This window comes from Liolophura sinensis, chromosome 9 (genome assembly GCF_032854445.1).
Source record: "Liolophura sinensis isolate JHLJ2023 chromosome 9, CUHK_Ljap_v2, whole genome shotgun sequence".
NCBI lineage: Eukaryota > Metazoa > Mollusca > Polyplacophora > Chitonida > Chitonidae > Liolophura > Liolophura sinensis.
Genome location: NC_088303.1, coordinates 13067610 through 13084297, shown reverse-complemented (window position 1 = coordinate 13084297; position 16688 = coordinate 13067610). Strand labels below are relative to the sequence as shown.

General features: G+C 41.5%; 1 protein-coding gene across 2 annotated transcripts in view; it reads right to left on the bottom strand.

Annotated features, from left to right (window-relative positions):
• Positions 1 to 2696: 2696 nt before the first annotated feature.
• LOC135475473 (small conductance calcium-activated potassium channel protein 2-like) overlaps positions 2697 to 16688 on the bottom strand; it is a 33646-nt gene continuing 19654 nt past the window's right edge. The window contains exons 1-2 of one of the 2 annotated variants that reach the window (XM_064755384.1): positions 15288 to 15352; positions 2697 to 5098 (exon numbers count right to left, since the gene is read on the bottom strand). In XM_064755384.1, coding sequence (XP_064611454.1) covers positions 3713 to 5092 — 1380 coding nt within the window. In that variant the 5' untranslated portion in view covers positions 5093 to 5098; positions 15288 to 15352 and the 3' untranslated portion in view covers positions 2697 to 3712. Of the gene's footprint in view, positions 5099 to 15287; positions 15353 to 16688 lie in introns of those variants that run through there. The other variant, XM_064755383.1, reaches the window with a different exon arrangement.

Here is a 16688-nt window from a genome sequence, read left to right as displayed (position 1 = left end):
AAATAAATTGATTTGATCTCTTTGTAAAGTTTCTCTTGGCCGCAATTTAGTTATTTTAGACAAATCTATCAGGTAGCTGACATTCATAAAACTGAAAATTGATCCTACAAGTGATGTGTTGATTTCGTTGATGGCATTTGAACAGTTGTGTTATGTTTGAATCGAGTGGTTGACTGCATGTTACGTTGTCAATACCTATAACATTGTCATTTAAGCCGTAATAAAACACTGAACCAAGCTCCATCATTCAATATAGTTCCCGATCAAAGACCTTCCTCCAGCATCAGAAAGATTATCTGATGGAAGGATGATAAAATCACGTATATTATTTGAATCCTAAAGTGGTCCCAACCATAATCCGAGGCAGAAAAACGTTTGCGTATTTTGGCATCTGTTTTTCCTGACTGATTTTCTATGGCCATTTACTGTTGCATGTAATATTTGGGTGGTCTTTCCAACATACTGTTGACTGCACCCCATGGAAGCAATTAAATCCAGAGTGATGATATACCACTAATGTACCACTGAACACAATTTGATGTAAATCGGGCACTTGAATGGAAACTGGTCTTAGTGTTGTAGAACCATTTACTCGCCCTGTGAGTCAGCCCCATAATTCACAGCCCTAGTCTTATCGGCATTATGATAGTAGGTATATTTGTCCCAGAAGCCCAGCCTTTGGGTAAAAAAATTCCAGCAACCTGCGGATGGTCGTGGGTTTCTCCTGGGCTCTGCCCGGTTTCCTCCAACCATAATGCTGGCCGCTGTCGTATAAGTGAAATATTCTTCAGTACGGCGTAAAACACCAATTAAATAAATAAATAAATTTGGGTAAAAAAAATACCATTAGTATCTACGGGTAGGTAAACGAATTATAGAAACAGAAGTGGGGAAACATTGCCCACCTAAAAGAAGTCGGCTCAAGCAGTGAACTCTTTATTACTCGACTGCAATACATCAAAGTATCTGCATGAATGTGCTCGTAAAGCAAAGACGTAGCTCCAAGGCACTGCAGCCTATAACAGAAGAGAATGCTTTGATTTTACACAGGTTGGAGCCGCCTTGCGTAGGCCGAAATGTTAAGAGGTCACATCCACTCCAGACCATAAAATGTTGAAGGAAAAGATAACAACTGATAACCTGAAAACAGTGAATATAAACGTTTATTGTTCGCTATGCGTTACAGAGGTGGTCCGTAACATCACAGAGTTCCTGGAATTCACCTCCTTCGCAATGTCAGTGTTACTCGACATACGTATTTAACAACTATCACATTAATGTATTTAATAACCAGAGAAACTCAAAATAGCTAGTGTTTATCACTGCACATTAAATCATCTGTTTTAGTGAACATAATGGGTCAGTGTGCTTTGGATGGTGCGTCAAAGCGAAATAAGTCAAAATAGTAAAACAGCACAAGAAAACATTAAAAACATAAAACAAGTTAAAATAAAATCCGAGACAATCTAAAAAAAAAAACAGTACATGAAGCTGCAATGAGAACGGCAAAGATCGTCATTTCGTAACAGTACTACAAGACAGATATTACTCTTATGCGTTGACTGATTTCTATCTGGTTTTTACCCTAGGACTTATGTCAGCTCCAGGGTATGCTTCACCTTTCTGTATGCTGAGAAACATAATACAAATATATTTAACATAAATCCATATATATGACAGGTGCGCGACAGAAGTAAGAGAGATCAAAGACAGGTCGATTGGTAGTTTTGGGGAATCTGCTGGCTACTTAAAAGCTTAAAGAGAGCGAGTACAGACAAATCGACAGGTAGTTCTGGGGAAACTGATGGCCGCTTACAAGTTTAAAGATAGTGAGAATAGGCAGTCCAACTGGTAGTTCTGGAGAACCTGCTGGTCACTTACAAGCTCATAGAAAGTGAGCACAGGCAGGTCAACTGGTAGTTCTGGTGAGTATAGATAGATCGACTCGTTGTTCAGGGGGAGCAGAGACAGATCGACTGGTAGTTCTGGTGAGTATAGATAGATCGACTCGTTGTTCAGGGGGAGCAGAGACAGATCGACTGGCAGTTCTGGTGAGTATAGATAGATCGACTCGTTGTTCAGGGGGAGCAGAGACAGATCGACTGGTAGTTCTGGTGAGTATAGATAGATCGACTCGTTGTTCAGGGGGAGCAGAGACAGATCGACTGGTAGTTCTGGTGAGTATAGATAGATCGACTCGTTGTTCAGGGGGAGCAGAGACAGATCGACTGGTTGTTCTGCGGAGCACAGACAGATCGTCTAGTAGTTTTAGGGAAACAAAATAGCTTAGAAAGTTCACATTTCTAGCAATATATGCTGGAGACTCTAAGGCAGACATCTCGTATATGTACATATATGGTAATTAAATTTCATCAATCCCTTGGTGCTGGCTGCCCTTACCCTATCGCAACTTCGTACCCTAAACGCAATCTGATCGGCTGCCCCTACCCAACCAAAATTTTTACATTAAACGGAATCTGATTGACCGCCCCTACGCAATCACAACACGTATAATGACTAATCTTCCCACTCCCACAGCATGTGAAATTGACAACGGGTTCTATTCAGATAACTAAAGACAAACTTAAGTTTTATTTCAACAATCAACGTTAAATTTAAAGCAGATACCTGACGTCAAGGCCAGACCGTAATGCAGTCAACTGACGTCAAGGCTACACTCTATTCAGACAACTGACGTCAAGGCTACACTCTATTCAGATAACTGACATCAAGGCTAAACCCTAATCAGACAAATGACGTCACGGCTACACTCTATTCAGACAACTGACATCAAGGCTAAATCGTAATCAGAAAAATGACGTCACGGCTACACTCTATTCAGACAAATGACCTCAAGACTAGACCCTATTCAGACAATTCAAGTTAAACCATATCCTGATGACTTACGCTAAAGTTTAATCTTATTCAGACAAACAGCCTCAAAAATTAACCCATAACCAGACAATCAGAGTTAAACCAGATAACTGACATCAAAGCTAAACCCTATTTAGACAACAGACGTCAAATTTAACCCTATTCAGCGAAATAACCTCACTGTGAAATATTACTTAAACAATTGGACTTGAACTATACATGTTATACAGGTAATTAGACGTTTCATCTAAACGCTACATTGAGACCAGGCTTAGACGAGAATAACCAAACAAGACTGCTTTTCCCCCGCGAGTACTCTTCGCTACAGATGATTATTTCTGTTTGAATCAGTGCGGATAATGCAGGCATAACGATATTATATGTGTGGGTTGTGCATCACATTTCCATCCGTAGCACTGCCTGCGTGACAGTAACATAATTATAACATGCATAAACTATTTGATTACAGACTAGACTTTTTAGAATTTTTCTAGCGTATATAATCATGGCAAACAAAATAAAGCGATACTATGGTAGCGCTAACCAACACCAGATCTTGCAACACGGAGAAGATACCATCAGCAAAGTCAAATCAAGACGTAGGTGACAACAGGCAGAAGTGGCAACATTTAGATATTACATTGAAAGACGCCCCATGATATGTGAATGATGGCTGTTACATCACGACGAGAAGCCTCAATACTGTGGTAATTTTGTTCTGTGACCGTCATAGACTCCATTGTGAAGATACGGTATCGTTCAACATTGAGATTTCCACCATTAATCAACACATTACGCGTCCGTTTGCACGAAAAAAGGAAAATACCTCCACATTTGTTCAATGGCGTCTTGAAACAACAGCGTAGATAGCATCTAGTTTTGAATCGACTCCATCCAACTTCCCTTCCAGAGAACTTACTCGCTCCTTGAGATCGTTTTGTTCCTTCGAAAAGTCTTCCACCACATCGAAGACGTCATTGACAGCTTTGTGAATTTCTACAGGACCGATGGCACTCTCGTTGATTATGCTTTTCTCAGATTTTGCCTCTCGCATGGTTTGTATGGCCTGTAAGAGTTTCCCATGTCGATGTACTCTCGTTTTGTTACTGGAACCCCCTCGTCTGCGTAATTTCCATAAATATATGACGTTTTTGATGACGTCAGATGCCGCGTGCTTACGCTGCTTGTCGAGCTGTACGCGGGAGGCAAAGTTGTGGACATACTTCTCTAAGCGTGTCTGCTCCAGTTTCTGCCCCAGGACAGCGACCAACAGAGCCGTGGTGCCGACGCCAAGTATCCCAGTGCCAAAGGAAATCATCCTACCGCAATCACTTTTCGGGTAGATATCCCCGTATCCAACGGTGAGGAAAGTGATGACTATAAGCCAGAGGGCATCCCTGAAGCTGCTGTGTTCCTGGTCGGGGTCATAATACACCTCACAGGTCCTCATCGCCCAGCTGTTGACGAGAAAGACCAGGAGCATAATTGCGATGAGCATCGTGCCTGGATTTGTCGACATAAGCGCCTTGAACACAAACGTCGCGTCGATCTTCACCTTGTTCAGTGCGCCAAGACTCTGCGTGGAGGTGTCCGTCAACATTCGACTGTGCATCACCATGAACTTACCCACCAGATACAGGCGTAGCATCATCAAGATGGACAGGATGGCGTCGATGGGCACTTCGCGCGGCTCTCCGCTTGCTGGGTAGTACGTAGTTGTGAAGTTACCGGGAATCGGGTGAATGGCACAGACCACAAGCTCCAGGCTGATCTTGACAATGGTTGCGGGACCGACTGCCAGGCGCCAGTCCTCCAGAGCGTTGTCCGTCATGAACAGTTTAATACCACAAACGTGATACATGCACACCAAGCCCAGCAACAACACCGTCGATATAGAAATGCAAACTTTGATGAGCACAGAGACTACCGAGTCCTTGGTATAAACGTCCCGTATGAACAACTCGTTATCTATTATCATTAATATAATGCCTAGCATGGCCATGGCAAATTCTACATCCACAATCACTCGCCGGCGGAACAGATACTTTTTCCGCTGACTTAACCGGTAGCTGATGTTGTCGTACTTGCTCACCGGAGTTAAGTCCGTGCTCGCCGACGATTGACTGAAAGTGTCATCCTCGACATACTTGGAATACTTCCCATTTCGGCGATCCACGAGCGGTATTCCAGGATCTTCGATCATCGTGTTGCCGCTCATCTTGCCCTGGAAAAAGAAGAGAGGTTTATGAGAAAAAAGAATCACTTTACGCACGGAATTCATCACAACCATTCGTTGTTGTATGTGGAATTGCGAGCATAACAATTCCGATCATCATAAAGAATGATACCTACAAAATCATCAGTATCAGCATCCTGGACAACAGTACATAGTCACCATGGCTAACCAATATCACCATCAATGTTTCATTTATTTCTTTATGGTTTGGGTTATGATTCACAAACATACCGACTAACTGCCTTCTCTCCTACTATAACTTATTACCTGTACTGGCTATGACTGCCCACTCTCCACTATAACACGGTGCCGGTACTGGCTATAGCTGTCCACTCCACCACTGTAACACGGTACCTGTACTGGCTTTAAATGCCCACTCCCTCACTGTAACACGGTACTTGTACTTGCTATTTATTTATTTATTTGATTTGTGTTTTACGCTGTACTCAAGATTGTTTCACTTATACGACGGTGGCCAACGTTATGGTGAGAAAAAACCGGGCAGAGCCCGGGGGAAACCCACGACCATCCGCAGGCTGCTGGCTGACTGTACTGGCTATAAATACCCAATCCCCTCCTGTAACATGATACCTGTACTGACTATAACTGATCACACCCTCATTAAATCACGGTATCTATACTGGCTATAACTGTCCACTCCCCCATGTAACACGGTACCTGTACTGGCTATAACTACCCAATCCCCTCCTGTAACATGGTACCTGTACTGATTATAACTGATCACTCCCTCATTGAAACACGGTACCTGTACTGGCTATGACTGCCCACTCCCCCACTGTAACACGGTACTTGTACTGGCTATAACTGATCACTCCCCCACTGAAACACGGTACCTGTACTGGCTATAACAACCCACACCTCCACTGTAACACGGTACTTGTATCGTCCTATAACTGATCACTTCCCCACTGTAACACGGTACTTGTACTGGCTATTTATTTATTTATTTGATTTGTGTTCATGCCGTACTCAAGAATATTTCCCTTATACAACGGTGGCCAGCGTTATGGTGGGAAAAAACCGGGAACCCACGACAATCCGCAGGTTGCTGACAGACTGTACTGGCTTTAACTACTGAATCCCCTCCTGTAACATGATATCTGTACTGGCTATAACTGTCCACTCCCCCACTGTAACACGGTACCTGTACTGGCTGTAACTACCCACATCTTAACTGTAACATGGTATCTGTACTGGCTATAACTGATCACTCCCCAACTGTAACACGGTACCTTTACTGGCTATAACTGCCCACTCTCTCACTCCACTACGGTACCTGCATTTGGATATAACTGTACATTCCTCCACTCCGATACGGTATCTGCCCTGACTAGCCGCTCCCACGACCACCCTACTCCCGACAGTAGCACAACACTGTCTGTACTACTACTGACTGAAAGACACCCCATCGGATCAAGTGTGTGCCAGAACGGCACGAGCATGCACAAGCATTAATTATCTAGCTGCCATTGAGTAAATATTTGACTGCAATTGAGTAAATATTTGACTGCAAATGAGTAAATATGTGACTGGGAATAATGTATGTAAATGAGTATATTTTGACTCCAAATAAGTACATATTTTTCCAAATGAGTAAATATTTGACTGCAAATGAGTAAATATTTGACTGCAAATGAGTAAATATTTGACTGTAAATGAGTACATATTTCTACAAAAGAGTAAATATTTGACTGCAAATGAGTAAATATTTGACTGTAAATGAGTACATATTTCTCCAAAAGAGTAAATATTTGACTGGGAATGCATAAATATTTTACTCTAAACGAGTAAAGGTTTGACCGCAAACGAGTACATATTTGACTCCAAATATTTCAGTACAAATGAGCAAATAACATCTGACTACCGTTACTATACTAACTGTTTGGAAAGCCTTGTTTCACGCACTTGGCAGGAGGTTGGGGGGTGGGGAGAGACTGACACCACATAGCCAACTTATGGCAATACTGGCAGAAAATATCACTTCTTATTTAAATTCCTGCGTAATGCCCCTGCTCCAGATTGCTTGATTTCACGAAAGATGTGGTCAGGTTGATTTGTGGAGGGAAAACCTCAGACGCTGGATGGTATTTAGCAAACCTCAGACGCTGGATGGTATTTAGCAAACCTCAGCCTCTAGCTGGTATTTACCCAGACTTAGTCTTTGGCTGGTATATACAAAACCTCAGTCTTTGGCTGGTTTTTAACAAACCTCAATCTTTGGTTGGTATTAAGCAAACCTTATCCTCGGGCTGGTATATAGCTAGCCTCATTCTTTGGCTGGTATTTTTAGCAAACCTCTACCTCTGGCTGGTATATAGCTAGCCTCAATCTTTGGCTGGTATTTAGCAAACCTCATCCTCTGGCTGATATTTAGGAAACCTCAGCCTCTGGCTGGTATTTAGAAAACCTCAGCCTCTGGCTGGTATTTAGAACACCTTAGAAATGCGCTAAACGTTTGCTTGTAAAACATAATTAACAGTACTAAATAGCCTACTGGTCACAGAGATTGAATACTGGGTCAGCTGCTGGTGATAGCAGGTGGGATAATCACCGGTGGCCAGCTCGCTTTCCAGCAGCCATTCTGTATAAATGGGTCTTCTCTACGTCTAGGAGCAGACCGTCGCACTTGTACTGTGCTATATTTACAAAACATATGTTCTGTCTCTACACATAGTATGGTGAAACACCACAGATCCACAGTTTGTATTCAGACTCCCCCTATACGTGTTATACGCTCTTCTCCCATAGTGTAACTTCTCTTGGTGGAAGAGACTGTCTGACCATAGCCAGGTATATGTGATGAAAGATGACGGATAATGGAGTATCTTACCGCGTGCGGGGGAGGGCTTGACGGCGAGGCCATCCGATAGAATCACCCTGCTACCGACTCCCACCACCAGATACAGGCACACGGCCGGCTTTATACAGTATGATGTGATCTCCACCTCTGCTGACCTCAATCTGTCAGTGCGACAACAGTGGTGGTATGTCACCTCAAATCTCTCCATCACAAGCAGCATGAAATAACAGCTTTAATCGACCCACTCACTCCTACCCATGGAATTTAAACATATTTTCGATTTTAGAACGAATACCTTTCAGTGGATATATATATATATTGAATTTATTTTGTGGAGTTCAAATCACGTGCTGGTATTAAGCCAATGGTCACACGTTCTTCAGATCACGTGATCGGGTTAAGTAAAATAGGTGAATAAATTGTCAATAAATCATTGTTTGTTTCCGTCTCAGTTTGCTTGGCTGATAAAATGGAACTCTGAATTCCAATTCCGGCTTTAAATTCACCCGAAAACAAATCCTGCTCAAGCCTCTTAATAAACGGCGTATCAGTTACTCAGTTTGTCAATTTTAGTGATCGGAGTGGTGAGCTCAAACACTGAACGACTACTGGCTTTATACCCCTTCGATTGTTTTATCAATATTTTATTCTAGTGTACCAGAAATTAAAAAGCACATTAACTGTTTAAGCAATCCGGTTACAGTTGCCTGCAACAATGTTGTTTCACGTAATGATTGAAATTTGAATGTCTAGCTCGTGATTAACGTAAAGTAGTGGCTCTCTGACTTCTATCATCTTTATACTAACAATATGTACCAAGTAGGTAAAAAAATAAATAAATAGATATAGCAGTGGTAAATTATGCTGACAAATGGTCTCACCCATTTTCATTGTCGCTATTGATCTGGTCGGTTACATTGGGCTTACTTAATCGTTTGTAGAGTAACGGTAGTCAGAAGTTATTTGGGCATATCAGTCTATCCAAACTTCTTCGTATTTCTCATTTGCAAGCAAACACACAGAATCGTTCGGCTTATTGGTCAAGCCCTAAATCTTTCCTCCCAACTTTCTACTCGTCCTACGATATCTGACCACGCTACCAGCTGTTGCCAGGTCTGCCGCACAAAGACCACTTCTAACATGTCCTTCAGAGAGCCAGGCGTCTCTACATCGGACCATGTCAGTAATTAATGATCGGCTGGGCTTTCTGCATGAGAAAATTGTTTTTCTATCCGTGTGAGAATATCATTTTCTCCTTTACTGCGTGGCATCAGTCTACCAAGCGAAACATTTCTACACTAATTATATGCCCTCTGATTGTTCTCGTCTGGCCAAAAAGCTCAGCACAGTTTTCAGTGAGGAAGTGGAAGCTAAACACAAACCGGGAACATGACCGAATATCCTTTGATGCAGTGACTTGACTTGATAACTTCGGACTTCAGAGCATAAAAGTTTTCGGCAATTTGTTTAAAACCCCCATCAGCCTTACACATGTATGTACGCCGATATAGAGGAAATGAATCAACCATAAACCCAACCAGACTTGTTTCACGTTAAAACTCTTCATACGCTTTGTTTGAAGTCAAACTACTGAAAGTGGATTCTTGTTTTTGTATAGTTTAAATGCGTGGCTACATTTTCTTCCTTGCATCATTCTATAAAAACGAATTGAACGATTTTGCTTACGGTGTACTTAATGTCTCCATAATGTCTCTGCACAGGCCGCTAGTACACAGGAGAAAGACAGAATAAATACTTCCTGGCGAAAACCACGGAGGCACTAACGAAGAAGATCTATCGGGACGGCAAAACTATATGGTGGACATTGTCAGGAGATAATGGGTAAAATATGACGGGGAAAAGAAAGAGATTATTACAAATAAAAGCAGTTCAAATATGAATACATAAAATAATGCATAAAAATTGGCGAGAAAGTGTAGGTGCTTGTGGAACATTCACTGTCACTGAACCTGTGGGAAGACGTGATAACATCGACAGAACGCAAGGCAGAAAGGAGGGTGGTTAAAACAAAAAGAATAACGCTATATAAATCCATTGAGTAATTAACTTTATAAATGTTTACAAAGCGAAAGCTAATGTTATATACAGTGATTCCCTCTAGATAGAGATTCTGGCGAATCTACAGAATCATCAACACGACAAGATGGCCGTGATAAAGTTCAATAAGTCCACCGAGAGCTGTGGTTAAGGTGCATAACTGTTAAGTATAATACAGGAATGCTTCAGCGAGGTATGAGACTTGGACGTAGGAGCTGACAACTGTTCAAATAGTATCAATGTCTGCATCAGTTGTCCAGGGTTGTGCTCAGCTTTTATCCAATTCCCTAACGCCCTGAATGTATGAACATTGCAAACGGTACAGTACTGGATGGCATAGCTAGCAGCCTTCACCGGTAAATATTTCACCGTATCTCAATCCCCAGCGCGAGTATTTTCCATCAATGAGCCGACTGTGACAAATTATGCCCGTGAGATTTGTGAGGCTTAGCGTATTAATATATAATTGCTCAGGTAATGTTACATATTGATTTTCGGCCTTGCGATAGTCCCCAAGTTCCAAAAGAGAGGGATAACAGCGGCCATCAAACCGCAGAACTGGAAGCTCACCACCTTCAAGGAACCACTAATGCTGACAACCTGCGTACTGTCTACTGACAAGCTGTGTACCATCTACAGATAACCTTTGTACTGTCTACCGACAACCTGAATACTATCTATTGACAACCTATGTACTATCTACCGACAACCTGTTCACTACCAACCAACAAACTGTGCACTATCTACGCGTGTACCGATAAACTGTGTACTATCTACCGACGACATGTACACTATCAACCGACAATATTAGCGTATTAATAAATATTCGCTCAGGTAATGTTTCATATTGATTTTGGGCCTTGCTGTAGCCCCCAAGTTCCAAAAGAGAAGGATAATAGCTGCCATCAAACCGCAGAACTGAAAGCTCACCACCTTCAAGGAACCACTAATTTATCAAAATTTGTACTGTCTGCTGACAACCTGTGTACTGTCTACTGACAAACTGTGTACTATCTACAGATAACCTGTGTACTATCTACCGACAACCTGTTTACTACCAACCGACAAACTGTGCACTATCTACCGACAACCTGAGAACTATCTACTGTTTTGTTTCTACTGACAATCTGTGTACTATCTACCGACAGCCTGTGTACTTTCTACCGACTACCGGTGCACTATCTACCAACAACCTGTGTACTATCTGCTGACCACCGAGTACTATCTACCGACAACCTGTGCACTATCAACAGACGACCGTGTACTATCCACTGACAAACTTTAACCCAATTCTACATCAGACTTTCGGGCTATATCAGTGGAATAATGCCTTAGTGTTCGTATTGCCGCAAGAATGACGGGTTAGCCATGTGAGGGCGTATCATGGCAAGAATATCAGGTTACTTGCGCTGTGTTCGTATTACCGCAAGAAAATCGTGTTAGCCATGCTGCGGGCGTATCATGGCAAGAATGTCAGGTTACCTATGCTGTGTTCGTATTACGGCAAGAATATCGGGTTAGCCATGCAGTGGGCGTATCATGGCAAGAATGTCTGGATGTCTGTGCTGTGGGCGTATTATCGGAAGAATATCGGGTTACCTGTGCTGTGGACTTATTACCGCAAGAATATCCGGTTTCTTATGCTGTGTTCTTATTACCGCAAGAATGTCGGATACCTGTGATGTAGGCGTATCTTGGCAAGAATGTCTGGTTACCTGTGCTGTAGGCGTGTTACCGCAAGAATGTCCGGTTACCTGTGCTGTGTTCGTATAACCGCAAAAATGTCGGATACCGGTGCTGTAGGCGTATCTTGGCAAGAATGTCTGGTTACTTGTGCTGTAGGCGTGTTACAGCAAGAATGTCCGGTTAACTGTGCTGTAGGCGTGTTACCACAAGAAGGGTTACCCGTGCTGTGGGCGTATTACTGCAAGAATGCCCGGTTGCCTGTACTGTGTTCGCATAACCGAAAGAAGGGTTCCCCGTGCTGTAGGCGTATTACTGCAAGAATGTCCGGTTACCTGTGCTGTGTTCGTGTTACCGCAAAGAAGGGTTACCAGTGCTGTGTTCGTATTACCACAAGAACGTAAAACACCAAATCAAATAAATAAATAAATAAATAAATAATGCCAGAATATCGGGGTATCCATTGTGCATGTATATGACCACCAGAATATCGGATTACACGTGCTGTAGACATATTACAGACAGAATATCGTGCTATGAGTGCTGTAGGCGTGTCACTGCTTAATATCTTAAATTGGATTAGGAAGAACTAACAATTTAAAGAGAAACGTTTACAAAGTAGTCCATAAAATCGTTTACAAAACCTTTACAAACAAGGCGCTAAGCCAATCATGGCATTCAACCAGAGTTTAATTACGTCATTTACTAAATCCACATGTACCATTAGTAATCCATTCTCCTCAGGCCTTTCCTACTTCGAAATTAGCGTCAACTTCTAGATTTAATTACGGTATCACGCTATGTGCTGTATATCTGCCGCTAGGTGGTTGCCGTCTTAATATTATTAAACTGTATAGATCGCCCTTTTCCCCCTAGAGAATATAGTTTTTCCGCCTTAACCTTCGGGTAAAGGGAATGTCTGACACAGAGACGTGCTAAAGCTGTATGTTAACCACGCTACAAGCATTTTAGACGTACACGTGACTGAATATTGCTGTGGACTGGTGTAGACTGTTTATAACTTGTGGTGCATATCACTCATTCTCAAAACATGTAACCAGTTCATAGCTTATGGTGCATATCACTCATTCTCAAAACATTTAACCTATTCATAGCTTATGGTGCAAATCACCCATACTTAACATATATAACATGTTCACATTTCATGGAACAAAACCAATCATACTCACCATAACATATAACCTGTTCACATTCCATGGAACAAACCAATCATACTGACTATAGCATACAACCTGTTTACTGTCCATGGTACAAACCAATCATACTCACTATAACATACAACCTGTTTATTGTCCATGGTACAAACCAGTCATACTCACTATAACATACAACCTGTGTATTGTCCATGGTACAAACCAATCATACTCACTATAACATACAACCTGTTGACTGTCCATGGTACAAACCAATCATACTCACTACAGCATACAACCTGTTTATTGTCCATGGTAAAAACAAATCATACTCACTATAGCATACAACTTGTTTACTGTCCATGGAACAAGCCAATCATACTCACTATAACATACAACCTGCTTACTGACCACGGTAAAAGCCAACCACACCAACTATAACATACAACTTGTTTATTGTCCATGGTGCAAACCAATCATGCTCACTACAGCATACAACCTGTTTATTGTCCATGGTACAAACCAATCATACTCACTGTAGCATACAATCTGTTTATTGTCCATGGTACAAACCAATCATACTCACTATAACATACAACCTGCTTATTGACCACGGTAAAAGCCAACCACACCCACTATAACATACAACTTGTTTATTGTCCATGATGCAAACCAATCATACTCACTATAACATACAACCTGTTTATTGTCCACGGTAAAAGCCAATCATACTCACTATAACATACAACCTGTGTACTAGCTCCATGGCACACATCACTCACTGTAGCATACAATCTGTTTATTGTCCATGGTACAAACCAATCATACTCACTATAACATACAACCTGCTTATTGTCCATGGAACAAGCCAATCATACTCACTATAACATACAACCTGTGTACTAGCTCCATGGCACACATCACTCTTAGTGAGCACTAAACCGTTATCGTAACACAATTTAACCCGATAACAGCCGTCTAACTTTCCAGGATTATTGAAGGTGGACAGGGCTAAAGCCTCGTAACACCTTGTCACCATGTGTCTTCCAGACATCTATTTAAAAGTGTACTGATACCGAAACATTTATCGTCAGTCACCAAGCCAACGGGATCCCCGCGTGCGTTAAACGCGTGGAAATCAAGGTGATCACGTCCCACCAAAATGTCAGATTTGAACGTTATAAATATTCATATACTGTGATCCACTTAGCCAATCGCGTCTCGTTTAACGAAATAACGCACTCAGCTGTCGCCAGCCTAGAAAGGCTATTGCATTTCTAGTGTTGCCATAAATCAAACCGATCTTTTCCACGTTCTTCATACTATTTTCTTGGAGTGCATTTCTTTGTAAACCTGATATCTCAACCGTATATATGGAATAATTACAATCAGTTTATATCCTTGAATGAAATATACTAATATCTTTATCCTACTGAGTTGGAATGAAGGGGAAATGTGTTACTGTTAATGCATTTTGCCTTTTATCGTTATTTTGTAATAAAATATGACTTGAACTTATTGATTTAGGAGGATAGGTTAATTTGCCTCGTTAATAGTTGAAATATCCCCGATTTGACAATAACGTTATCTGATACACCGTTTGTTAACGAACAAATTTGTCAGGCCATTTCAAATTGAAAGGAAAATTACACCCATAAGATGGCGATATGGACCTATAGTATAATAAATAAATACAAAGTACGAAAAATTGTGTAAACTGTATACGAACTAATTCTGTAACATTGTTTTTCATAAGAAAGACCTTCCTTAGGTATAAAGCGACTTGGTTCCATTAGATTTTGAGTGTCCATTCAATGTCTCTTGTTTATATCTAGAGCATAATTGTTCATTATCAGACAGAACATGTGAACATATATCTACTGCTTTCTGTGTATTAAATATTTTGTTGATTAATGACTTCAGAAATAATGCACAATAGAAAACTCAAGGAGAGCCACTTTCCCCCCACAAAGCTACAGTGCTGTTGTACACTGGTCATGGTAATAAAACCTTAAGGTGCACGAAGGTTTGGCTTCCGGTAAATTAAATACAGCTCTCGGCCAGATTTTCCTACTCCCCTCGTGGTCAACATCGATAGCATAGATCCAAAGACTTTTTATATAGGTTGATCCCCTAGTTTATACGCCCTTCTGTCATTTACAGGTTTTTTTCGTAAATCGATTACAAGAAACACAGCTGAAATTGTGGGAACTGTACGAACGGCTGCATGCAATTCTTGAGACAGATCATGTGGTGTTTCTCTATTAAGGTAGCCCATATACACATACCTTACCGCGAACCGAAAGTTCCAATAGTCAATATCTGCCAGTAGTTAGATACATATCAAGCTATGTCCTTCTGCAAACACGGTAGGTATTAAATCGCATAAAATTTGCATTCTTACCATTTACAACGGAAACTACCAAAGTCTATCTATAGCAAAGTGTATGGAGAACAATACCTTACTTGGAGTCGGGCTCTCACGAGCCGGGTCCAGATATTCTTGCAGCGGCTGGTGAGCCGTGTCTCAAAAACACGATGGACGGACGTCCTCCCGCCTATTAAGTTAAGCTTTTTATGCGGCCAAGTCGAGGCGGATCGGGGAGCGCGCGCCAACACATCTGCTAATACCCAGTTGTCTGTTCGGCGCAACGCGATCCATTCGTAAAACAGACAACTTGTTCTTACGGCAAGCTTAATGAGGACCTGTGAGCCAAGAACAGCCGGGGCGTAGGAGGACAATGAGCTCGTAAATCGATTCTGTCGGGAAATGAAGCTAAACTTGACTACACGCTCGAGGCCGAACAATTAATTGTACAGAGGCAAATTCTTTTAAGCATTCCTTCTAGTAAGAGAGCAAACAGTGACCAATAATGCGATACAACTGAGATAAGTTTAAATAGACTGTGTTTTAAACACTCATAGTTGTGTCCACTAAAGTAAAAACTTTTGTAACAGTATCGACCAACTAAAATTGTCATCCTTAAATTGTCCCCAAAGAACTTCCAAATCCACAGATGAAAGGTTCTAATTTGGAAGTTATTACGCAACACGGTAGATGTTCAGTCAATGCCTCCATGTGGAATATTTGTATCAAATGCTGTACAAGAAATTAGCCTTGTATCCATTACTACATAGATGATACTTGTAACTATTTGATGTCAAGCACTATCCAAAACGCTTCATTTTGGGGGTTAATCACTTTTTGGCCAGTTGTCACACTTTTACATCGGCCAATAGCCTCAGAAGTGCTGATTTTACCCACGGCTGAATGTCTGCTGACCACTCACTCTTCCCACTGCAGCTGTTACATCGCTGATGACAGAACTAAGGCGTAGAGGAGGTAAAATGTTATCGCTGTAACAATTTTCATATCAATTATTCCAACAGAATGACGCGCTGGTTTCATGTAATATGAATGAGTTCACTGGTCTAGGCAAAAAAAATGACCGGTGAGTTGGCATAAAACAGTCATATGTAGCTTAATACAGGAAGATGGCTGGACTGCCCGGGCATCAGAGACATAGTCCTGATACGTGAATACAATGGGAAAGTCGGAAATCTTTTTGTCACCTTTAAGAAAACCGTTGAAATCTGTGCGCTCATTCATGTAGTATACTTAACGCTTTTCTATACGAGTGCTCATAGGGCACTTCAGTAGTGCACAAGCGCTGCGACGTTACAACAGGAGACGATGTATTTCATTTTTTGTACATCTTTTTACATCATTCCAAGACCATTTCAAGCTCCTCTTTTCTACCAATGGATAATTGTGAGTGGCCATCACGTAGCGTCAGCTGACGACATCTTGACCTGTTTATATAGAAACGTTGGTCTTAGTGCCATATTAAAAGAGAACAAA